This window comes from Apis cerana, linkage group LG14 (assembly GCF_029169275.1).
Source record: "Apis cerana isolate GH-2021 linkage group LG14, AcerK_1.0, whole genome shotgun sequence".
Classification (NCBI taxonomy): domain Eukaryota; kingdom Metazoa; phylum Arthropoda; class Insecta; order Hymenoptera; family Apidae; genus Apis; species Apis cerana.
Genome location: NC_083865.1, coordinates 11,221,964 through 11,248,612, shown reverse-complemented (window position 1 = coordinate 11,248,612; position 26,649 = coordinate 11,221,964). Strand labels below are relative to the sequence as shown.

General features: G+C 40.3%; 2 protein-coding genes across 7 annotated transcripts in view; one reads left to right on the top strand and one right to left on the bottom strand.

Annotated features, from left to right (window-relative positions):
- LOC107999877 (tyrosine-protein phosphatase Lar) overlaps window positions 1-26,649 on the bottom strand; it is a 201,490-nt gene that overhangs the window by 157,852 nt on the left and 16,989 nt on the right. The gene's annotated exons all lie outside the window — the stretch shown is intronic.
- Window positions 24,781-26,649, top strand: part of LOC107999890 (uncharacterized) — a 76,212-nt gene continuing 74,343 nt past the window's right edge. For 4 of the 5 annotated variants that reach the window (XR_009832636.1, XM_062085034.1, XM_062085035.1 and 1 more), the window contains exon 1: window positions 24,901-25,359. Coding sequence is in view for 4 of the 5 variants with exons in the window: in XM_062085034.1 (XP_061941018.1) it covers window positions 25,083-25,359 (277 nt within the window). In the remaining variant the exon portion in view is untranslated. Of the gene's footprint in view, window positions 25,360-26,649 lie in introns of all 5 variants that reach the window. The other variant, XM_062085037.1, reaches the window with a different exon arrangement.

Genomic DNA, 26,649 nt, shown 5'->3' with positions numbered 1-26,649 from the left:
TCTCGCGAATCGGTCCCTTGGTTTGACCACCGCTGGCGTCGAATTAGCACAGGCTCCATTATTTAAATTCAACCGGTATAAAAGAAGGATCAACGTTAAGTCGCACTCCGAGATATTGGCTGCCGAAGCCTGTCTGCTCGGAAGATAGAGTCTCTTTTGAAAGGAAAAGGGACGAAGGAAATCTGGAAAAATCGGTCTAATAAAATTCTGTGAATAGTATCGCAAAAAGCGATAGAAAAAGCGCTCTAAATTTGTATATTTTAGTATTGTTGTATAGGGAAAAGCTTTTTTATCTATAGCTATTTATTTTCATATATTCGACGAAGGGTTTTGGAAAAGGTTTAAAAAAAAAAAAAGAAAAAAAATTCGGGAAAATCTTTTATCGATCGAAAGAGATGCGCAACGTGTGTATACGAGTGAAATAATAATTTAAGGTAGTTGAACGTAATTCGGGCGAATCGAATTGTCACGAAAATACAAGGAAAATCTTAAATCCATATATCTGGTACCGATGGTCGAGAAAAATAAACGGCTCTGTCTCGTTTCTCGAGATTGTGGCTGGACCAGCGCCAGGAAATCGCTAAATTGATAAAATTTGCCAAGTTGAGCCAGCGTTCCTTTTTCTACTTCGTTCCGGTAAAACGATAGTTTTGCTAGATCGACAAACCTACTTGAGAAAAATTGGCAAATTGTCGCAAAACTATCGTATCCTTGCATTCATCATTCGATCCTACGAACGTTGTTTCGTTTTCTCTTCTCTCCGCGATTTAATCGAGAAAAAGTGAGAAAAGGAAAAAGAAGAAAAAGAGACAACGCATTTTCGATTCAGGGGATTCACGCACACGTTTACGATCAAGTTTGTGCAAATGGGGAGAATGAAAAGCTGCGCAAAGAAGAGACCAACCGTTGTTTATCCGTGCCTTATTACGGAACGTAGCAAGTATTTCGTAGTAGCACACGTACGCGCATAATGCGTGGTTTGCTCTCATCCCTGCGTTTCTACTTGCACACGTCCTCGCGCGTTGTTCCGTCTTTTCTCTCTTACTATCTATTTTCGCATTGCCCGTTTTGTTGTAGCGCGAACTACGTAATGGCGAAACCTGGCTGAGAAAAAAGATTAGAATTGCAGGAATGGCGAAATGAGGAGGACAGCCAGGCCGTAATAAGCCGACCCGAAGAAATTATATTTTATGATTGCCGCAGCGTTTAAGCCGCCTACAGCGCAATGCACGTGCGCAATTATTCCATGCATTCTAAGCTGCGATTATGACTGTTGGCCTGCTCCGACTGCCTCCTCTTCCACTCTACACTCTTTTCTCGCATTTCATTATCCATAAATTTCAACTATATAAAGTAACGTTTCGCAACGTACGCTTTTCCTTTCCGTTTCTTTCTTTCTTATTTTCAATGTACAATACGATTAACATTCGAAACGAAACATTCCATCTTTTAATCGTATCGACGATTTTATTTGTCCATTCGTTTCGTGCAATTTATTTTAATTATTATAGTTTTAGGACAGAGAACGGTAATCTTGATTTTTCTTTAATTAAATTTACCAAAGATCCTGTATCGAAAAATTTCGATCATGGTGACGAGGAATTTTTTTTTTCTCTCTCCTAGCGTTTCCCTCGAGAAGATTTCATGTTTTTGCTTCCTCTTTCGCTTGAAACCTTTCTCTCTGCAATCTCCGATCTCGCGCATGAGAGAGATTCGATCCTTTGTTGCCGATGAACCGGACGGCAAAATTCTCGTCAACGCGAACCAGCTTTCAAGATTGTCTGCGATGTCACGACACTGTACAAAATCAGGATCCTCGGTGGGCGATATTGCCAACTTCCTATCCTTCGTTTTCTTCTGCATTTTCATTCTTTCCTTTCATTCGTGCTTCTCGCGCAATCATTGCACCGTCTTTGCGACTGATCAAATTTTGCCTCTTCCTTTTCGATTTGTTATCCCCTTTTTTTCCTTTCCTTTTTTTTTTTTTATTTACTTGATATACCTAAGATCAAAATGATAAAATCGAACGCTCGTCATTCGTCCCTATTAAAGCTTTTGACTCGGCCACCGTTGTGAAAACGGTTATCAACTCGTCGAAGGGACGGCGAAACGCACGAGCTTAACCGAGCTTACGCTTGTAAAAGCTGGATCGTTTGAAACGTGTCATCGAAGAATGGTTTGGAAAATTGCGTTTCGAAATACCGAATTAAAGTCCAGCGATGCGTGAATCGACATTGTAAACGATTTCGGGCATCGATTTAGAGGTTTTGCGAACAAGGGAGCGTAGCCTCCATTATTATCACGAAATCTTCGTTCGTAATTACGGGAAGAGATCGCGAGAAATGAATCGAATCGACTTTTCGTCTGATTCGTTTTCGATAAATTTGAAATCGGGGGGGAAAAAATAAGAAGAAAATATTTGATAAAGTTTTGCAGGTAAAATGGAACGTTAAACCACCGGCTTATTTAAACCAGCGTATGTGGGTCAGGATATCCTGCTTCGTCATGTCTAAAAAGAATAGCGTAGAGCGGGAAAACGAGTAGCCTACAGCAATGAGAGAATAAAGGAAGAAACCATTCGTGCAATTATTCTAAGAGCGTCTAGTGGGACGACAAATCTCTTCACGACGTTACCTCTTTTCCGTCGGACAGACCCACATAAACTGATTTCTCTTCCCAAGATAAATTAAAGCTTAAATTTCTAAAAGATAGTCGGTGTCGTTTGTCACTGTTTTTACATATCAATGTTATTCTCTTGAACGATTTGTCATCGCACGAAAGGAAAGATACGGGTAGGGGAGGGTATAATTTGAAATAACCTAGGATTTATGAATAGTCGTAAATTCATTCGCGCCGCATTTTCGGCTGTACGAATTTTTTTTTCTTTTTTTTGCGACGAATACATCGATTTTCATATCGCGAATATCTTTTGATTCCTTTGATTTATACGCATATATTCTAATTTACGACGCAGAATAAACAAAAAACATATTTATTTATTCGTTTCGATGCTCAATGTAAGTCGACACGCGCTGCGTAAAATTATTATCGTTCCTTTTCGACTCGCCGTTTCAAGTCGAACCTTAACGAGCTTATGAAAAATTAGCAATCTCTAAATATGGTGTACGCGTTGCATCGTATAAGGCGAGCGAGACACGACTTATTTGTACGTCAGTTAAATAAATTCTCGGACGCGGAAACCTCCTAATGTTAATTCGAAACAAAAGCACGACCGTCGCGAGGGTCCAACGAAGACAAACCGGGGGAAGTATCGTGGTGTAGGTAGGTAGATAGGTAGGTAGAGGTTCCGGAAACGCGATGGGGATGCAGGGAATTGTGGGGTCTTGCAATGGGTACGGTACGACAACGGAACTGGGGTTTTGTTCGAGGGATGCGAGGGGTGGCCGCCGGAATATCCACCGCAACAAGGTGCAGTTGGAAAAAGAGAATGACAAAATGAAGGGAAAAAGTAGAAGCCGCAGAATCGGCACATAAAAGCGGGCACGAACAGGCTGCGAGTATAAATAGTATAAAAAAGAGAGAGAGAGAGAGAGAGAAAAAAAATGTTGCTCAACCGCGAATTAGAAATTTTCAGCTTTTCTTCTTGCACGACGATTCTAAAACCGCGTTATTTAAACCTTATCGGATTCGATGGCCCCGATTATATTCTTCCGCGCCCCCTTCCAATCTTTTTACCCTTGGCGAAATTTAATACGAATCGGTATCGGTGTCGGTGAGATTCCGAATTTTCGATCCGTTTCCGAGGCAAAAGATAGAATTAACGCGAGAAAGAAGTTTGGAAAAGATCTTTCTGCGCTTCTCCTTTTACTTATTTTTTTCAAAGTAGTTGTTTAATTCTTAACGAGACGCTGAAAAAAACTTAATTGTAAGAAGCTTTTATCATCACATCGGATATCCCCCTTTGTTTTTTCCCCCTTTATCGTTCGCAAAGGAAGTAACGTCGAGAAGACCTTCCGACCGAGATAACGAAGTTGGTACGTCTAGTAAAATTTGAAGGGCTTAAATACTTTACGCATCTCCTTCAAACTTCCGTCCAATTTAAATTCAAAACAGGGACGAGAGCGAGGGAATACATTGGTAGAAAAATTCGTTAGCAATTGCGCGTTAGTGGTTGCATCGATCAGAGAAATACAGAGAGACGTGTACCGACGGGGAACGTATGGTAACTCATTTCCCATCGGGAGGGGAATGGATTTGAGGAGGAATCGCGGGGAGATCGATCGAAATGTGCGCTCGTACTCGCGCATTTAACGCGAGTGGCCGTCGTCACGCGTTCCGTCGAAAATAAGTATCGTCTAGTGATAAATGTGAGCGGAGCATTGGCGGTGAAACATGGTTGGCTCGGTATAGGGGAAATTCCATTGGTCTCGCGTAGATATTTTCCTCGATTCCCGTGGAACACGCGAGCGACCGCGCGTTACGGCTGCGGGTACCCTACACATCACGCTTGTACGCCTATACGCGCATGGAACGAAGAGATCGCTTTATACCGCTTCGTTCTACGTGCACCGTAAAAATGCAAAGCAGGCTTGCACGTCAGCGCATACATCAGCACACACGTGCACACGAGACAGCCATGCCGCCCCGCCGGTGTGCCGTTGCCACGGAACTTGGACGCGGAGGGGGTCGTTTACCCCCGTACCGTCACTTCGCTATCAACTTGCTGCCTCGATATTATCGACAAAAGCCAATTTTCTAGGCTACGCCGCGATTCGACATTCCGTTTTTCTTCCTCGTTTATAATACATCCTTGCCTTCCATTCGTCCCCTCTTTCCCTCTTAATGCTTTCCTCGTATTCGCCCGAGAGGGCAGTATTTCCGGAGAGGGCGATGGATTGGACGTCGTCTTATGAGAAACAAGCTCGAAAAATCTCTTTCTCTACCGTTATATCTCTCTGCTTTTCTACCAAAGAAACACAAAATCTGCATTTCATAGACTTCGCGGAATCGATTTCTCGAATTTGCAAGCACGATCTTCGAACGTTCTTGGTGTAAACTGTTGCACGGAAGATGGAGATGGCTTTCAAACGAGCGGAAAATCTAAAAAAAAAAAAAAAATCTCCTTCCTCTTCGGTCCTCGTTCGGTTAGTCTCAAACGAGCGGTCAACCTTCTCGTTTCATCGAGTTACGATCCCTTTGTTAGGTTCCTGACCCAAGGATAAAAGTATTCGATCGTCCGCCACGCTTTCGTTTTACGAGATACCAGGAGATAAATCGAAATAAATGACATCTGCACCGTTCTGTACTTTACTTTCGCGATATTTTTTTCACAAACGGAGAAAAATTCGAGGGATAAGAAATCGATTTGAAAGATAATTATTCGAGATAATTATTAATCCTGGTTGGAACGTAGTAATATTTTTAAGTAACGTAAGATCGCGTACGTTTTATTCCGCGCAAGCGTAGGTTGGGATAATAAAGAAAAAGACGAAGGTACGATAGGTATTTATCGAAACAAAGATGGAAGAAGGAAGAGGTTGGGCGAGAGGAGCCGAGAATGAAAGAGGCAAACGTAGAGAATGAAAGGGTATCGAGGATCCCATAGGAAATCGTCAGGAATATCAGCCTCTGTTTGAGAGCGAGTCTGACTGAACAAAGCCGGTATAATGGGCAAGCTGGTGCACACGCAGCAATCGTCCTGGAATTTCGCTTGCTCGGTTATTCTTGCTACACTGTGTCGGTTATACGCCGTATCTCTTTCGTATAACACACCGCATTGAACGGGAGTGAGAATAGAAAGAAGAAAGACCGTTGGTTGCGGTCGGAACAACGGTATCGACGATGCACCTACTAACGCTTATCCGTTTTCGCGAGAGATTAATTTTTTAAACGGAATTTATCAAATTTCCATTATATGTATATATATGGTAATATCCGTGGCTTTCGAATCGTTTCTGCAAAAGATTTATAGAGACATCGTTCGAGATCGTTCTTATTTTTTCGATTAAATGAACATCGGCCAAACGAATCGAATCGAATCGAATCGAATCGTTTGAGTGTTACAAATTTGAGGAGAATATCGGAATTTGAAAAAGCTGCGCGAAGCGGGATGGATGATGTTTCGTGCATCGAAAGTAGATAAGTTGCAACAATGGCTGCACTTCTTCTCCATTCGCGAATACAAATGAAAATTAGGAAAAAGAAGTAAGAGAGGCAAAGAGGGATTTCGCGATTTCGCCGTAAAAGAAAATCGATAAAATATATTACATTGGTATGGAAGTAGCAGAATATGTACAATGGACGTACTACGAAAGCGTACGGAATACCATATGGTTCGAACCAAGATTTTATTTCGCTATTACTTTTTCTCGATATCACCTTTATCTGGAATCTAGAGCAATTCCTAGCTGTACTACTTTTCTTCAAATTCTCGTTTGGTCGCTTGGTTATCGTTTCTTCTCTTTTATTTCTTTTTACTTCTTTTTTTGTTTCGTTTTTCTACTTACTCGGATATTTTGTATCTTTTTTTTTTTTTTTTTTTAATTTTTGTTTCTATTCCCGTCGGTTTCTGAAATGTATTCTTTCATTTTCCAAGATGGATCGATACGTTTGAACTAAAACTATTCATCAAACACCGAAGATATGCATCTACCGTTTTCGTTTTCGCCCTGCCTCGCCGCCGTTGCACTATTGCTGTTTGTCGAGTGTCCAAACGTCGTTTAGATTCCATCTCAGTGTTTCATTTCGAAGTAAACCGAATAGCAAACGAATATCTACCCCGTCATTGGTTGGTGTGCCGTATATATTTAGTTGCACAGCAAGAAAAGAATCAAAATCTTTGAAATTTTCTCTTCTTTACTTTTACAACAAACTCGTCGTGTATCACGACTAAACCGAACTCCTGTTTTCGAGTAATAGTAACTTAGTTATCGTATTAATAGTGCATGAAATGTTGCGTTGCAAATCCGTGGAAAGTTTTGGGCGAAGCCAATATACAACTTTCTGAACTCTGTTACTCATTGTGGAAATACCATTTGATATTCAAAGCCGTGAAAAAATATAATTCGTAACGAACAACGCACGTTTTCCTTTCCGAACGACATGTTCTCGAAAAAACTCGTCTCGAGAATTCCAGATGCTTGTTACAATTCTAAGACGCTGACTTCTTTTCATTTCGGTCGATGCAACGGAGATAAAAATGAACAGTATTCTAGGTAGGTGTCATCAAAGATGAAAAGAAAGCAGATTTCAAGGGTATTTTCCCTTTAATAATTCTTAGAAGGGCGGCAACGGGAAAACAAGTAGCGCGGAGAGTAAATAGGCTGTAAAAAAAAAGAAAAAAAGACGGAATGGGATGCTGCGATTAGAAAGAAGGAAAGGTGACCTGGCCCGAGGAGCTGGCTTTTATTTTTCTTCCAGTGTCATCTCTTCTTCGAGTGCTAGCTATGCGTCCAAACAAGACGGAAACTCTGTGTGTTCCTAGCACGATTTCTTCAAGTATCTCGCCTCTCCCTTTCTCTCTCTCTCTCCTCCTCCTTTTCTCTCTTTGTCTCTCCCTCGCAACTCCTTTCATCCGGATCTCGACGATGAATTACGTCTATTTTTCTTATTTTTCCCTTCGTTCTCGTCCGTCAAATATTCGTACGCGCCTTTGCGCTTCCATGCCATATTTTTCCCGATATAATATAATTGAAAATCAAATTCCAACTTATCGAGTTTGTAGTAAACAATTTAAACACGACGTTTAATTAATACGCACGTGCAACGTGAAATGGATAGAAGGAATTCTTTTTACGGAATGGAATAGGGATGTTGCCTCGTAGAAATATTCCGTACGAGTGAGAAGTAGTTACGATTCTATCAGACTCGCTTCCATTATTTTTCATCCTTGGCTCCCTCTTTACAACGAGAACTGCTCTCTTTACGAGAAGATTGGTTACGGAGAGAGTAATTCCGGCAGATGGAGCGCTAGCGAAGATATGAAATTCCAACCAATTCCCCGGAGATTTTCGATCCCTGGCCCCAATAAATGCATTTTGTTTTCGCGCTCGAACAGACTTCGCTAGACTAGGATCGCGCGAGAAGCGAGGGTAAGTGTTCTCCTTCTCGAAGGGGGAAATTGTTGGAACGAATCGTTCGGACGCTCGATTGTTGAATGTCTTTAATCGACGGGGGGAAGGAGAGCAAAGAGAAAAAAAGAACGGGAGTAGAAGGAGGAAAAGTGGATTTCATTTTTCCGCGACCTTTGCACGAACGACGTATTACGTATACGTGCACGCGTCGTCGGTTGGCTACGAAAACGGCGAGGAAGGGGTGATGAAAAAAATAAAAATAAAAATTTAATCATTGCGAGATTGATTGAATTAAAAAAGAGGCGAAGTTTTATCAGGAACCGGTCTTACCGCGGTAAATATCGATTTGCCTATTTTCGAATCTTCCCCTTCGCCGAGAGACTCGCCGAAACTTTCGGTATATTCGACAAATTAGTTTCCTCGGCGTAATTCCGTTCGATCAAACTTTTCTATTCGAAGTTTCACCATGTCAAAGCGATCGATTTTTCTTCACTTCATTCCATCCGAAAGGGCCGAATTTAATAGCGGTTTAAACTATCAGCGAAAACGAGTCTGTTAAAATTACCGGCTTGATCCCGGTTAAACGTTACTTAGAACGTGTTCACTCTATCTCTCGATAATCAACGGTAATTTTTATTTCCAACGAGATTCCCCATTCTTTTCGATGATCGATATTCCACCGATACAAATGCATTCGTTGCAAGGTAAAGGCAGGGAAATTTTTAGAAGAAGAAGAAGAAGTTGCGATAAATCAAAGTTTTTCGTTTTTATTTCGATTTCGAATCTTTCAGTGTGCAAGCGAAACGTGTCGGATTTTTACGGGTCAGCAGCTTTTAGCTCGGTCTCGCTCGTGAAACGCGCGTGACTCTTAAATTGTTCGTATCACGTTTTTGAACGATGTTTTATATTCAAAAGCGATGTTTCGCGTTCCTTCGTTTTTTGGCGTGGTTGGAAGGATAATCTTATGCGCGTTACGATTCGGTTACGTTTAATAATAAACTTCGCCAGATTGAAACGGAACACGTCGTATTAGAACGATGAAGCGATTTGAAACTTTTCCAAGGAATATAATATTCAGCCATTGATTGAAATCAATGCTTAGACTGAAGCGGCAGGCATCCGTCTTCCTTGCCTATGGCGTTTTCGGCGTCCACTTATCTTCCTATTCGTTCCTCCGTATTCATCGGTTTCTCGTCTCAGGTTGTACGCGCAAATAACGCACGGTGAGATTTCTCTGCTCGATTTTTAAATACTTTTCGAGTTCAAGTTTAATGATCCATCTGAAAGCGAGAACGATTGACTCGGAGTTGGTATTCGTCCATTGCGTCGCATTGCGTCAAATAGACGAGAAATTTTTCATTCCTCTCCCTGGGGAAAGTTTGTCTTTATATTATTATTTAAAGGGTGTTACTCTATATATCCGTACCCTTCTCTCGTTCTTTCGTCTTTTTGCTTTTCTTTCCTTCTCTCGTCCCCGGTGTGTCGGGGCGAAGATTGCTGTTGAAACGAATCTTTTGGTAAAAGAAGAAAAAATCGGCGCAAACCCGAAAAGGAAGCGCAACGGTTAATCGCAATTATCACGGCTTTAGATTCGTTGTTGCTCGGTTATAAGCAGAGGTTTCAAGGGAATATACTTGGGATCCGTTTGTCGGAAGTTCAGCTCGAGGACCGTGCAGAAAAAAGAGCGGAGTTTTATTCGAGGCAACGCTTCTATGGATGGCAACTTTATCCGTCGTGTCTTTAGTCACGATGTAAAATATGTCCCGAGAGTTTTCAAGTATTCTTAAAATTTCGACTCTTGGGATTGGGAATCTACTTCCGCGCGATATAAGGAAACAAGGACGGATCGAAAGATCCGATAGCATGCGAGCGGGACACGTCAACGGGGAAAGAAAGAAAGAAAAGAAAGAGGGTGAAAACATTTTCGCTTAAAACTTTCTACGAAAAAGTTACTTCGAAACAAATATAATGGAAATTGCGAACAACGCGTTGAACTTTAAGCAACTCGAAAGAGTGAAATGGAGTTTGCGACAAACATCCGAAAGTCGGAATGTCGCCAGCGATTAGAAATATATTTTAAACGCGTTGGATGATCTTATTTAATTAACACCAGAAATTAATCGTTCCAACAAGAATATATATAGATAATATACACGTACGATATATAAATTCGTTCAACCAACGATTTTATCCTCGCCTGATAATGGCGCACAGCCAGGATAATTTATCGTTCGTTCTTGTGTATATCGTTATTCAATATTCTCGATCGCTCGTTTCCGAAAAAAAAAAAAAAAAGAAAAAGCCGAAAAGATCCGTGATAAATCTCTGCCGAGAATTTTGGCGAAAAAGAACGAAAACGATCGAATTTGAATGGTCGTAATAGAATCGTATTAAATCGTTCGATTATCTATTCAAATATGGTGATACGTTGTCGCAAATTTGGAAGAAGGGGAAGAACAGGTAGAAAGACTGGTCGAACGTGGTGTAATTGATGACAAGAAGAACTAACATCCGATGTCTACCTGTATTAATAGGTTCGAGGAGTAAGGGTATAAGTTTGTTAGTCGCGCGACTTTGAAGACTAATGACGAAACTTTTGTCTCGATGTACAAAGTCTAGTCTGTTTCGACGAATAACGCTCGATTAACCACGAGACGTTTGAACTTGAACGCTCGAATCCCTCGCAGCAGATATTAAGCGATATCGCTTAACGTTACATCAGATTTATCAAATCGACAGATTATTGCCAGATTATTACTATATACAAAGAATATACAAAGGAAAAAAGAGAAAGAGAAAAGCAAAGTAAAACGGTGGAGTACTTGAGCGTAATACTCGCAAGCCGTCACGACAATTATTGGGGTAAAGTCGTCAAATGGGTTTCCTTCGGTCGACCGATCTCGCCGTTCCGACTCTTGGGAGGAGAAAAATCATTTAGCCTGTTTCCTGAACACGACAGAGAGAGATAGAAAAGGATGGCGGGCCATTGGCAGAACGTAATTGGTGGCATCTGTGACCTACTGTTCCGCGAAATTGATTCAAGTCTCGAGCCAGAGAATCGGGGCTAATTGGACCGGGTAACGAATCTCCCGAAGGAAAATCGCTATGATTTTTCTCTTCCCCTGCTTGAACGATAAAGGTGACAGCTTCGCGCACTTTTTACTCCTGATTTTTTTTCCTCGGATATCGCGTATCGAATTTGACGAAAATTCCAAAACTCGATACGAGAATTTCTTTCTTAAAAATAAAATTCTTCTCGTATATTCGTTCCAATTTCTTTTCTTCTTCGACCAACGATCCAATTCCTTCTCTAACCAATAACGAAGAGTAACAACAAAAAGGGGGGGGAATACGAATTAGATTTAAATTAAATGTAAGATTGTTCGATTCCTCCTTGTTAAATAGGGAGAAGAAGGATCGATGAAATAATAAAGATGAAATGACGGTCGCGAAAAAAGCAGAGTCGCGTTGATGGGGGATGGTCGGTACGCTATTAAATATGCCTTGGAAAATTAGATTTGAAATTCTTATTTTTCCTTGTGGCGTTTCCACCAACCCTTCCGCTCCCCACCAACCACGCTCGTTCACGATTCTCCGCCTTCTTCGTGCCGCGCTTTTCGTTTCTTTTTCCCGACAAGTTCCACGTACCGGAGAAAAGATACGTTCGGGCCTGAGGCTAAATGCCTGTGTCAGCATTGTTAAGCTAGCAGATATGGCTGACTCAATAGTCTTAAATTTTTACCTTATGTACCCTATCCTTCGCGGATCTCTCGTTTTCTTACGCTTATCTTCTTTTAGGCTTTTCGTCGTTTCTTCTTCCTCTTCTTCCTCCTCTTCTTCTCCCTTCGACTTCTTTGCTTCGGGCTTCCGACATTTGGAGTTTAGACGAAATATTTGATGAAATTCCTCTTGCCTTTAAGCTATACGCGTTTAACGCGCTAACGCGCCGAGATACCATCGCGCATCTAAAACTATCTTCGTTCTTCCTCTATATCGAGGCTGGATGTGGATCCTTTAAGCCTCGAGAATCGCCAGCTTCGAGAGCCAAAACTTGAAATTAAAAAGTTATCTCATTACCGTAGGTACGGTAATTAACGAACGCCCGGTGCTCGTATTTGGTTTAACGATTCAAAGGGCTCGTTAACGCGCATCGCTTTATTTCGCGGTAAAATATTTCGCTAATAAACGTTTCACTCTGTGTTTTATAAACTAGAAATTTCTATATATATATATATATATATATTTTTTTTAAATTGAACATCGACGAAAGTTTTATCAACGGGAGACGAATAGCACGAACGAGAGAGTTATCGAAAAAATTATCTCGATAACTACCGTTTTGCTGTTCGATTTGTCCAGGCGCAATTAAACTTCAAATAAGACAAAGTTTCCGGTAATTTGCAGTCGGGGGAGAGGATCCGCGTCGATAATTGGAAGATCCTCTCTTCACTCTTGTTTCTTCCGGTGAATCAAAGGAAGGAAGATCGAAGAGTAAAAAAAAAAATAAAACTAGCTTGAAAGCGTTCGCAAAGCGAGAAGAGAGAGAGAGAGAGAGAGAGAGTTAGAGGTAAGGTAAGATACCCCTTAACGCGGAATGTCGCCTGAATTACGACCCTCCTTATGGCTAGTCCGAGCGCACCGTTTCGAGACAAACGAGCGAGCAGCAGAGGCCGCGAGCGCGAATTTCTTTGCGAATTCCGCCGGAATTCCGGTGCCAAGCGGCCCCGTCCTTTCCCTCTTTGTCCTCCTCTTCCTTGAGTTAGGTGATAAGTAGCTACGGGGTGGGGCACTCTACTTTTTTCGAATTTCGTTAGATAAGGTGAGAGCACAGTTTTTCTTCCATTTCGTTAATATCACTTATCCGACCATTTCGCTCCTCCTTCGTTCCATTTATCGACAAAATTTATCTCCTCCCCTTTATCTTCCCTTATTTTCTCTTTTTTCCTTTTTTTTTTACATATTTACACATACACGTATATTACGTCGATCGACGTGGAACGGCGTGGAAGCGACGAAATTGGCAATCTCGATATTCATTTTGAACAACGCGTTCCAGATGCGTATTACCGGAACATGGCGAACGTATTAAACGTTTAATTGCCGTCATCTCTTTAATTTTCTCCACTCTCTCGTCTCTCTTCGTCTTCGCGCTTCTGACTCCGTTCGAGCGTGAAGACTGAAAAAAAAGGCTTGGCATATTTGCATGGAAAGACCGATAGCGTGGGTTCGCGGGGCGGGGAGAGAGGGGGAGGGGTGATGGGGAGGGAAAGAGGGGTGGGAAAGGAGGAGACGAGAAATGAGAAGGTTGGGCGCGGTCGAAATCCATGGAAAAACGGGGCAACGACCAGATATCGGATTCCGAAATGAAAACGGGATGCGGATGCATCGACGAGGAAGAGGCGACGAAAAAAAGAGTAGCGCAAACCACGAGCAAAGTATCGACAATACGTAAATCCAGCACGAGGAATGATTTCGTGGAACAACGTTAAAATATATATGTTGCGCTTGTTAAACGATTACTACAGACGCACGTTTTTCACGTAGAGAGGTAAAACGGTAACTGATACGAAACCATTGACAATTGACTCGGCGTTCCGAGGAACGTCGACGTTAACTCGTATCGAAAAACTGCCTGGTTAATACGACCAATTGTGCAGAATTATTTTTTATTGCACTTTTTCCGATACTAGATCGATCGAATTATAACAATCTCCTTCTTTCTCTGTCTCTCTTTCTCAATCTCTCTCTTCACTTTTAACGTTGCAAAGTATATATATATATATTTTTATGTAATAGATTTTTTTCTATATATGTGCATATAGCAGTTGTTATATAAATGAAAATCCATCGATACTAAGAAATAATATTATTGTCGAAACGAAATTAAAATATCGGAAGCGAAATTGATATCGATCGACTCGTTATATGTCTTAGCTAAATGAAATTTTTGTTTCTCCAAATTTTATTTTCTCGTCAAATCTTATTTCTCTAATTCTCTTTAAAATTCGCTTTAAAATTTTTATAATCGGTTCTTTTTTTTTCTATAATTTATCAAAATTTTCATAAGTATCTCTAACGGGTTCGCATATTTTTAATCAAGCGATTTTTATAAAACTACGTAAATAACAATGGTTGTTAATGAACTTTTCGTAGATTTATTCTTCCCTCTCGAAAGAGAAGCTTTTCATTTGGTTTTTGACGTAACATTCATTTTCCATCTTACCACTCAGACACCAACTCGTTGCCTTTTTTTCCATACCATTCTCTGTCTTCTTTCACCGCAAAAGAACGACAGGAACGACGACGGCTCGTGGAAAATTGGTTTCTCGGACGCGAAAGCAAATCGAGAGAGAACGTTGAGCCGAGTAGTTTTTACCAGTGGACGAAGAAGAACTTTACCGACGCGTCTTTTCGAGGCAGACGTTCATCAGCTAGTTTTCAGACTCGAGAAACAGCCAGCGCAGGAAGGAACACGTGACAATCTTACGTTACTTTTTATTTACTTTTTTCATTTCATTTTCCAGCCGGAGATTCTACAAAGTTATGCATAACGGAGTTGATTATTTTTCCAGAAAAATCTGTCCAAATCTTTGCGTATAATTTTACTCGTCGATGTTTTCGCATTCGTTAGGCGCGTATTTTTCTTTTTTCGAAAATAATCGTTTCAACCATTTCCAATTATAGCTTCGTGTTTTAATCGGAAATCATTATTCCCTCGAATTCGTTCCACCGTCTTCTTCAAAAGTGGAGATATCGCCATCGCCTAAAAGTTGAAATCAGCTCAAAACTTGGTAAATTTTAAACGATCTCGAGTGGTGGAATCCTTTGAATTTTAATTTCTCGCGCTTTTATCGGTGCTTCGTCTGCTGGAAAAATGCTTATCGCTTTATGACGAGTCCACCGTTCCTTTCGGCGACTAGTTGCGCCAGAAATCCAGCCTGTGTTCCCGTAATATCATTTCCGCCGTTTTGTTTCATTTTTCTTTTTTTTTTATTCCATAATACCGTTTAAATTTACTTTTTACATCTACTTGTCGTTCCTTCGTTAAATTAAATTCGTGTACAAACATTTTTTTTTATTTAAAAAAGGATTTCGCACACATCGTGATCAAATACAATAGCGATATTTCTCATCCGTGATATTACTTTTTTACACCGACTACATCTCTATGATCATCGATTCTCGTATCCTCAACCGTTTCTTCCCTCTCGAATCCGTCAATTTTGTCGATTTATCATCGATTTGTTATTATCGATTTCGCCGTGTAAAATCTAATCGAAACACGGAATAACGAGATATTTAATCAATATCAGGTTTCACCATTTAAATTTTGATCAATAATTTTAGTCGGATTTGACACGCTTGGAAAGATATTGCGAGATCCTATCCTATTGGAAAAAATACGAGGGGAAAAAAAAAAAAAAAAAAAAAAAAAGAGAAAAAACATATTTTCAATAGCGAGTTTTTCTTCATAACTATCTCTTTCCAAGTTGCTGGTCTGGAAAGAGATTTTCAAGCATAGAGGTTAACGAGCAAACAGAAAAGGAGATACATTCGTGACACTATCTATACATATACAGGTAGAAACTAGTCGAGTACCAACCTCGGTTATTGGTTCATTGATTTTTGCATCAGGTCGAAGCCTAGGTTCGCGAAATTGCAAATATCGATACTCGATGGCAACCTCCCGGCCAAACAAAGCCGATAATCCACCCTCGGAATTTCGATATCTTCGCCTCTGTTTCTTTCGCGCCTCTATGCCTCCATTTTTATTTTTCTAACTAGAAAAATATCGCTTTATCTCCTCCTTTTGTTTCTCACCAGTTTACCGTTACAATTTTCCGATCCATCGTTACATTTAGCCGTGCTTTCAGAAAAAATATCCACCCATATCTCGGATATCATCGAAAATATCGTTCGGAAACTTGGCCAAATAAATTAACTAACGATACGAGCAACCGATTTTCTCTATTAACATTTAAATCTTATCTCCCGTAAGATTATCTGATGGCAAAGTAACGAAAATTGCACGCATAATTTGGAAATGTGAAGAATTTAACTAAATAGATCAATTAAACAAGCAACGATTTTCTCTATTAATATTTAAACGGGAGATTTTATCTATCTTATCTAAAATTATCTAAAAGTAACGAAAATTACACGAATAATTATAGAATCGTTCGGAAACGTGAATAATTTGGCCAAATAAATTAATTAAACGATACAAGCAACCGATTTTCTCTATTAATATTTAAACGGCAGATCTTATCTAAAATTATCTAATAGTAAATTGTAACGAAAATTACACGCATAACTATGGAATCGTTTGACCGCAGAAGTGCGGATGATTCGGTCTGGCGGAGAGTACGATTGGTTTCCGGGGCTCGGCGCCTCTGCCGGAAGTCACGCTACTGCCAACGGCACGCTACACACAAGTAATCTTGATTCGACTAAGACTCATCTCGCTTCGTAGAAAACACAATTATTCACCTTGTTCGCGTAATAAATATTGAAACGTAAAAAATTAACGTAAAAATTGATATCTGCAAATTGATTCAAATAATTACATTTTACGTGTATATAGATTTATTTTTGACGGAATAATTTACAAGAATTGGATGATGGTAATAAAATCGGCATCGTGGATCTCGTTAAGAACGAAAGATCGAACGTGTCGTCGGGTAAACGAGGGTCGACTTTAGAGTTGACGGGATTTTCGGCAGGCAACCACGATCAACAGGGGCGCCATCCCTCGTGACCGCTAATCCATATTAACGCTCTGATTTTCTTAGACGTGCTCTGTCTTTCGGCATCGGTTTATTTGCCTCTGAAACAGCCTCGGCCCTGTATCTGCATAGCTTCTTTTCTTCCCCGTGATCCATAAATCAGATTGCCATTTTACGCGATGTAAAATAGCGATTAATTTGTAAGATTTCAACAACAATATTCTTTCGCGAAGAAGAAAATGGAACGTTGGCGAGAACTCTAGATGAAAATGGTGCGAAAGATTCATCTGAAAATGGAAAAAGTAGCCGGCAAAAACTTTTTACCGATGTATACGTTTTCCAATGCTGCCACGGCTTCTATCCGTCTTGTCGTCCGACGAGGAAAGAGAGAGGTAGAGAGAGAGAGAGAGAGAGAGGAACTTTTCCAGGTTTCGAGGCGAATTCTTCTCTCTTTCCCTCCCTTTTCTCTCCTCCTCTTTCGGACCTTTATTTCCAGTTTAGTTAGCAAAATGCAATCTCTTTCGTTGTTCCGGTAATGAGACGAAACGATAAAAGTATATATGGTACAGTTTGTTCTCCGAGCGAATATAATCGCGTAATATTCGTATGTTTTGAACGCTCGAGTTATCGAAAAAACGGAAAAAGAAATTGACGAGACGATATCAGATTTAAAAAATATCTTTTGACTTTCGTTTCTAATAATCTTTATTTTTGTATTTCACGTAAACTTAAAAAAAAAAATCTTCAGGTATTCTTAACGGTATTTCTCGATATTTTTCGAGAAATTAATTAGCTGGTTGTAATTGTAGAAGATAGTTTAGTTGCAATACCGATTAAACTCTCGTTCTTTTCGTTTAATCATCTATTCACCGTAGAGAACGTGTTTATAGGTAAGAAAAGCAGCTTCCAGACTATTCAGATTCTCCTTAAATGCACACTCGTCACTTGTCCAACATGCCAGTCTATCATCGCATTGTTTTGAAACTCGTAAAGCATCTAGGCAAGTATTTGCAATCTGACAACGCCCGTTACCACTTCACGAGATGCTTTCATTTGTCAGCCATAATTACGAAGATACTTCATGTTAGTTACATATTCAACGAGGAACGGCTCAGCCATTTTCTTCTATCAAAGGAACTTCATAAATTCTAAAGATGTTTGTACATCTTTCAACAAGGATTAAACAAGGAAACGAGAGAAAGTATTGTATAAGAACGCTTTAATATATTTGAAATTTCGTTGATAAAAATAAAAAAGAAAAGGATTCGACGAGATAAGCGAGAAAAATATTTTTGCCACGATACGAATAGAGAAGCGAGATTTATCGTTGGGGATGAGATTACACTGGCATGCAATGTTACTAACAATCGCCTTGTCCCACGTTTAAGATTACTGTCACATACGACCAATTTTCTTGGTTGCCAACCAAGTATCCTCGTTTTCCCAACATCTTCTAACAGGTGGCTTATCATCGCTTACATCGATCATATAACTAACTGGAACGAGTCGACGTTGTATATATATATATATAATTTTACGACGTTGTAAAGTATACACGTTAGTAAAGGAAACGTAGGAAACGTTGAATGAAGGAATTACCAAAGTTTCGTTATCACGGGTAAAAGGATGGTTTCAGAGGCAAATAGAATAAGTAAACGTCAGGAAAGTGGAACGAGAAAGACGAACGATTGTTCGCTGGCAAGACCGTGCAATAAATAATAAAGGGAAGATCCCATGAGTCTCGGAATCTACCTACGTTGTCGTCCGACCGTCGGAAAGTAAAGTTTCCGGCTAGTTCCGTTGTACTGCAAAGAGACTTCGCTCGAGTCGTACGTGGATATTCCGTAACACCTTCCTTCTCCTTCCTTCCTTTCTCCCCGACAAAACAAAGTTCCAGACTTTGCTCTTTTTTTCTTTCTTTCCCTCTTCTTTTTAACCAAACTACCGTCCCATGCCCGTAAATATTCCGCATGATTTATATTATAAGGATTTTATACTCGTACGAGAGCGAGAATCGTTCCAGTTCCAGAGCTCGTATTTAATTTTCCTCACGGCCGGCTAACGACGCAGACGGCAGGATTAGGTCTAAGGAATCGAGCGATAATCCGGGCCGGACGAGCGTTCTATTCGGGACGCACGATAAAGCCGGTCCCGTCTTTAAGTGGAAACGTTCGTTCAACGTCAGACCAGGCACGTACCGGAGCACCAGTGTCAGGGCGGAGCGTAAGAGGGTGAATAATCATTTTCCGTCGTAACGAGCGAGATCTAGTCGTAACCAACCCTATTTCGCGCTTTACTCCAATCACGCTTTTTACACCTCTAATTTTCCAAAATAATCGCGATTCGAGAACAAAAGCAATCGATATTCGATCGAAAAGGAAAAATCGCGAGATAATTGTTTCTATTTTTTTATTTTTTTTCCCTCCCCCTCTTTTCTTCCACCGAATCCTTCCTCCTTTCGGTATTCGGCAATCATACATAGGAATCGTGGTCATTAGCTTCGTTAATCGTGATTTTGTACCAAAGACACAATTACTTCCGCGCTCGTAAATAATCCAGATCGTTCGGATAACGTAGCTTCGTTACGAACAATTAGACGACGTGAACGTGTTATTTCCTATCCACCTGACTAATTCTTGCAGCTTGACTCTAATGCCATTTAGATTAAACGTCCGCCACGTGGACGACGATGAGGATAGGAATAATATGGAAACGTGAGTATAGTTTCAAAATCAAGATCGTACGCGCGATTATCAAAAATTAATGGTTAATTAACGTTCAATTAGGATTAGGAACATCGAATGATTGCGCTTGAGTCGGGGAACGTACATTTTACTTACTGATAAAATGGTGGACGACACGACGGTGACGTGTTTCATGGGATTAAAAAAAAAAAAAAAAAAAAGAACGAGAGAGGAGCTGAAATTATATTTATAGATGGTGGAATTGGGTGTGATCCAAAATTGTCGGTGAAAATCACAGGTCGAACGCTGTGCAGCCAACCAAACGAAACTTGGCGTTTACGTAATTTCGAGTTTCGCGTCACCGACTATACCGGTAAAAGGTCGATAAATGTAAATCCCAAAGACCATTAACTGTCGCTAGTATGGATATACGTTGCCAAATAATCATAACGTTTTACAATTAACGCGTGACCGTCGATTCGAACAAAGAGCGGTGGAAAAATCGAAATCTCCTCAGAGACGAATGCGTATATTTCACCGATATAATAGTCTCTCGTAAATAATCGCGTATATACACATATATATATATACACGACAAGCTCGTTGCCAATAGGGGGAAGAGTTCGAGAATGGCCTATCTTTGACCTATTTGAGCGAAAATTTGTCAAGATTATCGTGGTCGAAATTGGCGATGGAACGAGGAGGATATCGGGGGTAGAGGTAAAATTTGGATTAATCCGGATGGAGGAATAGATTTCGCGATCGGCTTGCGCGGGATGGTTGGCGGTGTCTAGCAACAAGGTTGGACGATGGGTAGCGCGAACGATGAGGGAGCGAAGGAGAATAGGCGGTGATTGGGGGAATATAGGGGAGCCATCGTCGAATATAACTCACGTCGCAGTCGAACTGTCTCACTGGGCTAGCTAGTTGGTTGGTCGGCCGGTTGACTGGTTGGTCGGTCGGTTGGCTCGTTCGAAACGATCACCGGGCATATTAACGAACGCACTAGGGCTCATAAATCATGCCGATGCAGGGAGCAACCAATCGAATAGCCCTGTTAGCTACCAACAGCCAATCGGAGCCCCGCTCGAACGGACGTGAACGTCGAACGAATCCCGCGTCCCGGAAATTACGTGTCCGACTCTAAACTCTGATGATTGATGAGCTGTGGCTGTAGCTAGCTATAGAATGCTTGTGCACACTCCTCTCCTTTCTCTCTTTCTCCCCATATTTTATTCTCTCTCTTCAACTCCAAATCATTTCCTCCTTCCTCCTTCGAACTGCTTCGAAAACTGCTCGCGCAATCTCCTTTCTAATGCTTTTTTGCGCCTCCTCATCCAGCTATCGTCCGTATATACGCCAACGAACAACATCTCCGTAATTCGACAATCGTATTACGTCGTTATATTCGGCTAAAGGGATACGCGGTTAACGATGCGTCAAGTATTATCGCCGTGTTGTTATATTATACTCCATCCACTGTCTAATCTTACAGTTTTTAAAAGTTATCGCATAAGAAAAAAAAAAGGAAAGAAGAGAAAGAAAGGAAGAGAAAGAAGAAAAAAAAAAAAGAAACGAGGAAATACACGAAAGTTTCATCCAATGGTTTTCTATCTTTTCGCTTTTCTCTTTGATTCCTTCGGTTGAAAATGTTCTTGCGGTTAGAACGTCTGTGCGCGAGCGCATACACGGCTGTCATCGAGATCAAAGCAGTCGCAAAACGAGGAGATTTTAATGCGTTTGCCAAAGCGTCTCAGTCAAAGCGAGCGTAAAGAAGTACGAAACGAAGAGCTTGGTTCGTAACAGAGGTGGAAGAGAACCAATGGAGGGACAGACATTTTTCAAGGATAGAAAAATAAAAAATGCATCGACAACGAGCATAATATTTACAACGTGTGGTCACTTAAAGAAATATGATCTCTAATTTCTTGAATTTCTTTATTTCCAAACAAATTTTTTCCTCCATTTAATTCGCAAAAAAAAAAAAAAAAGAAAAGAAAAGAAAAGAAAATCGTGACAATCATCTACAAATATTCGATAAGATTCGTCGTGGTATCTATCTATCTGTTTTGGAAGAGTGTCGAGTTATCTCGCACGAGTGGAGATTGGATTCGTAGTTTGAATTTTAAAAAAAAATGATTTGAAACGAAAACCTTTTGAAACAACTTTCTATTTTTAATCGTGATGCATGAGAGATGTGAAAAATTTGCAAATAAATCGCTAATATATAAAAAATTTGAAATTCATACGACAGGGGGGGAAGAGAAAGGGGGGATGATTTTTAAAATTTGTTTTTCCACGTGTTAAGCTGATTCGTGGCTCGAGCGTGGACTGAGCGGAAGAAAAAGCAAACGCGAGAAGATAACGAAGCGAGTCATAGGCTAGAATCGAGGGGAGAATATGGAACGAGATAAAAGCGAATGAGCGGGAGGAAGAGAAGAGAAAACTTGAGAGAGACCTGGCGCACTCGAAATGATTGAAAGACCGAAGAAATTGAATTCTCGCATTCGATCGTGCCAGCTCGGGTTCTCTAATTGAACGACTCCTCTTCCCCTTATTCCTCCGTCCCTTTTCACTTGTCAATCCCTTCCCCTCTCTCTCTCTCTCTCTCTCTTTTCCTCCTCCTCTATCATTAATCTATCCATCTCCTTCTAAAACTTCTCTCTTCTATCCCTTCTTTCAGTATTTCCTTCTATTCCGCGCCACTCGTCACCCGTTTCATTTTCTTCTCGATCGTTCAACCGATCTCTTTCTCTTATTCTCTAACCAACATCCTCCTGGCCAATAATTCGTTTATCGTCGCTGCTTAACCATGCACCGACAATCCCGTGGATATTCAAGCAGCAAAAGATATCAACTGAACGAATTTATAAGAAAAATCGTAAGAAGTGATAAAATTTATTTATCCCATATCGATCCTCGATTTTAATCGTATTTCTTTTAATAAGAAAATTTGATGGTTTATCATCATAGGATGTTCCTTTTCATATCCTTAAAAGGAGAAAAAAAAACCACAGTTTTGTGAGTTCTCCCTTTTCCTATTTACAAAAGAGCCATAAAGCGATGTTTATCTGACGATAAAACGCAGCAACCTAAATTCTTTGACTCACGCTCGCACAGATTTCTCATAAACGTGGATTTCACGGATCGAAAAATTGGTGCAATCGCGAGTGCTGGAATCGAGCCAAATCTCGGTTGTAAATATTAAACAATTATTGTTTTTATATTTATCAAACTGTCCGAAAATATTTTTCTTGATTAATATTTATCGAAAAAAAAAAAAATATTCGTTTCGAAATTGAATTTCTAAATTCGATTATTATTCTACGATGTATATTCTATGAATTACGAATCATGTTTGCGAATAATCACGGATAATCGAATGGAGAGATGTAATAAAAAGTACCGAAGAAAATTAATTGGGGAATGGAAAGAAGAACGGAAAAAGAAGGAGGATAAACGAATAGAGAAGAAAGTGTATACACGGGCGAAAAACACGAAGCTTGATTGATTTGCGTCTCGGTTAATAAATGGCAACGGTATGCAAATAAAATCAATTGTACAATCATTTGAATTTTAATTCGTTTCAGAATACAAAGTTATATTTATCGTTACGGTACAGCGAATTGGACGCGCTGGATCACTATTGCGCATGTACGACCGATAAATCGAGATAATCGATGATGAAACGTTGTATCGGATCGTTAGAGTGGTAAACTCGAGTAAAAGGTTGGAAAAAAATTTGATCGAAAAGTTGGGAGAAATCGTAAAAGTTGTCGTAAAATGCGAATCATTTAATCGGGGGAATTTTTGCAAAGCTACATCCTCGGTATATCGGTACAAGTGGACCGCCACCGCATCGGTGGAGGAAGTATATAAGAGCATTGTTCACTTCCTGTTTTGAATATCGAATTTACGAGCAAAGTTATGGGCCGCGCCCGCGAAATCTTTCCCTCCCAACTGCATTTCCTTTTCCCTTCCCTTGCCAGTTCTCCTCTCTGTTGAGATTCTAACTTGGCCCGTAAAACTTGGGTCGGAACTCGTCTTCGAAAGGACTTTCCCCTTAAGAGTTTCCAAGCAAGCAAGGAATACGGTAGAGGTGTCGTAAGAACGATCGTAAGATCCACGATTCGTTTTGCATTCCACGATATTCGCTCCTGTATCTGCGAGAAAATCGATCGTTCGAGTCATTTGACATGACGAGCCAAGTGAGGAAAACGGACAGAGAAGATGTATGTATAAGATATACGTCTATTGGCAAAAGCAAAGGGATGGAATAAAAGAAAGGAAGGTTGAAGTTATGGATGAAAAGATCGAAAGAAAGAACGTTCGATAGTCTCTCTGCAAAAGTGATGTTTCCTTCTCGAGATAGGTGATGGAGTGAAGCCGACAAACGAGAGTCTTCTCCGCGGTGGGTCAAAAGTCGAAGGTATCCCTTCGAATGTATATCTTGCACTCGAAGAAGAAATATCAACGGCCCACGTTCCGAATATAGGTTGCCGTTGCCACGAGAACTACCGATTCCACATGATGTCGTCCATTGGCTTAAGCTTCATTTTCAGATCACGTACGCACCATTGCGCTAAGTTTCGCTCCTCTATTTCGAAAGCACCGGATGCTGAAATCACTCTCCTTCCAGTCTTTCCCTTCTTTTTCATTTCCTTTTCCTCTTTCTTCCATTTTCTACGTTTATTCTTATTATATTTTAATATATTCGCGAACATAGATATTCGATAAAAATGCGTGTAAGCATTAATATCATCTTTACCTTAAATAGTTTAATCTGTTGTCTAATTTTACATCTGTCGGCTAATATCGACAAACTGTCAAATAGAATTTTTCTTCGAAACGTATAATTATTACGAAGAATCGATCAAAAACTAAAACGGATTTAAAGAAAATTAATTTAATAATTGTGATTTTATTTCGAGATAGAAAAGTTTAATTTAATTTTATTAATTTTTATTTGATTTTTTTTTAAATTGTTATTTTATCGAGAGAAAAAAGAAAGTAGATGAAATTAACCGTTTCGCGAATACTACTTTATCCATTTCAAAAGATACGCTACTATTTTCATGTTTTCACGATAAGATTATCGATAACACGATAGTTTACGTACGAATTACGCCTTCAGTTTCTCAGACATCGATCGATATTTGATTATAGAACAAAGAAAGCTCATTCAATGTCAGTCGAATCACGATCGAAATTCCCGGTCGATCACGAATAACATTCGTCGCCGCTCGTAACAGTTCGTCCTAATTCGTTCTTTTTCGATTCTTTCCGTTGCTAATCGCTAGGGTTCGGTATTATTCGTCACTGTTCGTTATTACTCGTCGTTGCTCGACACCGTCGCCATTATTAGACGCCATCGAGCGAAATACGCAACGTGCGTGAAATATTTTCATCTTAACCTGCTGAAAATTTCTTTTAAATCGAATATCTGATCATCGATTTAGAAGAGGAAGAAAAGAGCGAATCGAAGAATGAAGCGGAGAGAAAGAATGCAGGGAAAATTGTTGGAGATTGAGGGGCGATCGACTAGTCACGAGTCGCGATTTACGAAAAGAGTAAACGAAGCAGAGCAGCGGCGTAAGAGGAGTAAGTAAATACGAGGTGAGGGTTGGAACGTGGAACGCATGTACACAACGAGGTCGTTCTCTAGCATCTATACGCGTATTCTGACTCACGTACAACCACGAACGAGAATATACGGGCGTGCGAACAAACTACAACGAACGAGGGGAACGTTCGGTCTCGATCGTGATTTCCGAATGCGCCTCTCTGTACAAACGAACCGTCCAACAACGTTGCTACGTTACAAGCACCACCGACAGATACAGAACGGTGAAACAAAACGTCGAGCCCCCGCTAAGACGCCGACGAAGACAACGACCAACAACAACAAGGGACGAGGTAAGAGACGAGAACGATGACCCGAATTCTGTCGTAGAAAATCTACTGGGAAAATACACGGTTCATTGTGCCGAGCGGCAGTTTGACAAATTGTATATGTCTACAAAACCTACTTCTACCCGCTTCTCCCTCTCTGGCTGTTCTTTCACGAGTCCCTTATTCGCGAGACAGGTTCGCGTGCGCGCGTGTACAAGCATTGTCATCGAATAAAAAATGGTAAGTGCATAGACAGTTCGTGTCGACCAACCGATAAAGGAAAAGATCGAAGGCGACCGCACCTTCTTCTCCGAAACAAAGAATTCTGGCGGGAGTGACCGAAGTAATCGATTTGTGTGCATCGTACGTATACCTCGAAATCTCGATTTAAAAGTTGATCGAGTTAGTATCGAAAACTCGCGAACTCGAACATTCTCGATATACTGCGATTAGAACAATCTTTCGATTTTCACACGCTTTAATAACTAAACTTGTATCTCAATTTTGCGTAAATCATTTTCTTATCCGCTCGATGGAACGTAACAATTAAACGATTATGTTATCGATTAACGTTTCGTCACGTGAATGTTAACGAAAAGAAAAGACGTGCAACGATTCGTCGATATTAACGACAGTATATTTTTAATCGACAGTTATCCGATTGCATAGAACGCTATTGGCGTTAGGTTGAAATTGATAAATCACTGGTTCACGTCGAATGATATCGAGTACGGGTACAGGATAAAAAGAGGAAAAGAAGGAATCAAAACAGCTGGCATGTCCCGTAAATTGATCGAAACAAAAAGTTCCTAAGCCAATTGATTCAATGGATTACACGTCGTTCATCGCTCTTTGCCTTTTTTTTTCTCCGACTGAAAAAAAAAACGGAGACAATTTGTTTTTCCAATATATTATTTAAACATTACTTAAAGTTCAAATTCGCATTTCTTATTTATAATTATAAACTGGATCAAATTATAATATATATAAATATATATCGAAATTTTTGTTAACTTTATAAACGATTCTTACCCATTATGTAAACTTTCTAGTCGATAAACCCAGGATTGCTTCCGCACGATTAAGACCGAAAGAGAGAAAGAAAAGATGCTAGAGTAAAGAAGTTTGCTTGCCACGTTCTCTCCGGATTAACAGCGTGTATTTGAGCTAGAGAGAGAGGACATGAGAGAAACATAGGCAGTATGAGATGCGAAGCGAAGACGTCCAGGATCGTTTCGGACAACGGAAATAAGAGAGTCGTGTGCGTCCCACGGAACGAAGGAAGGAAAAAAGGAAAAGAAGATGGAAGATGGG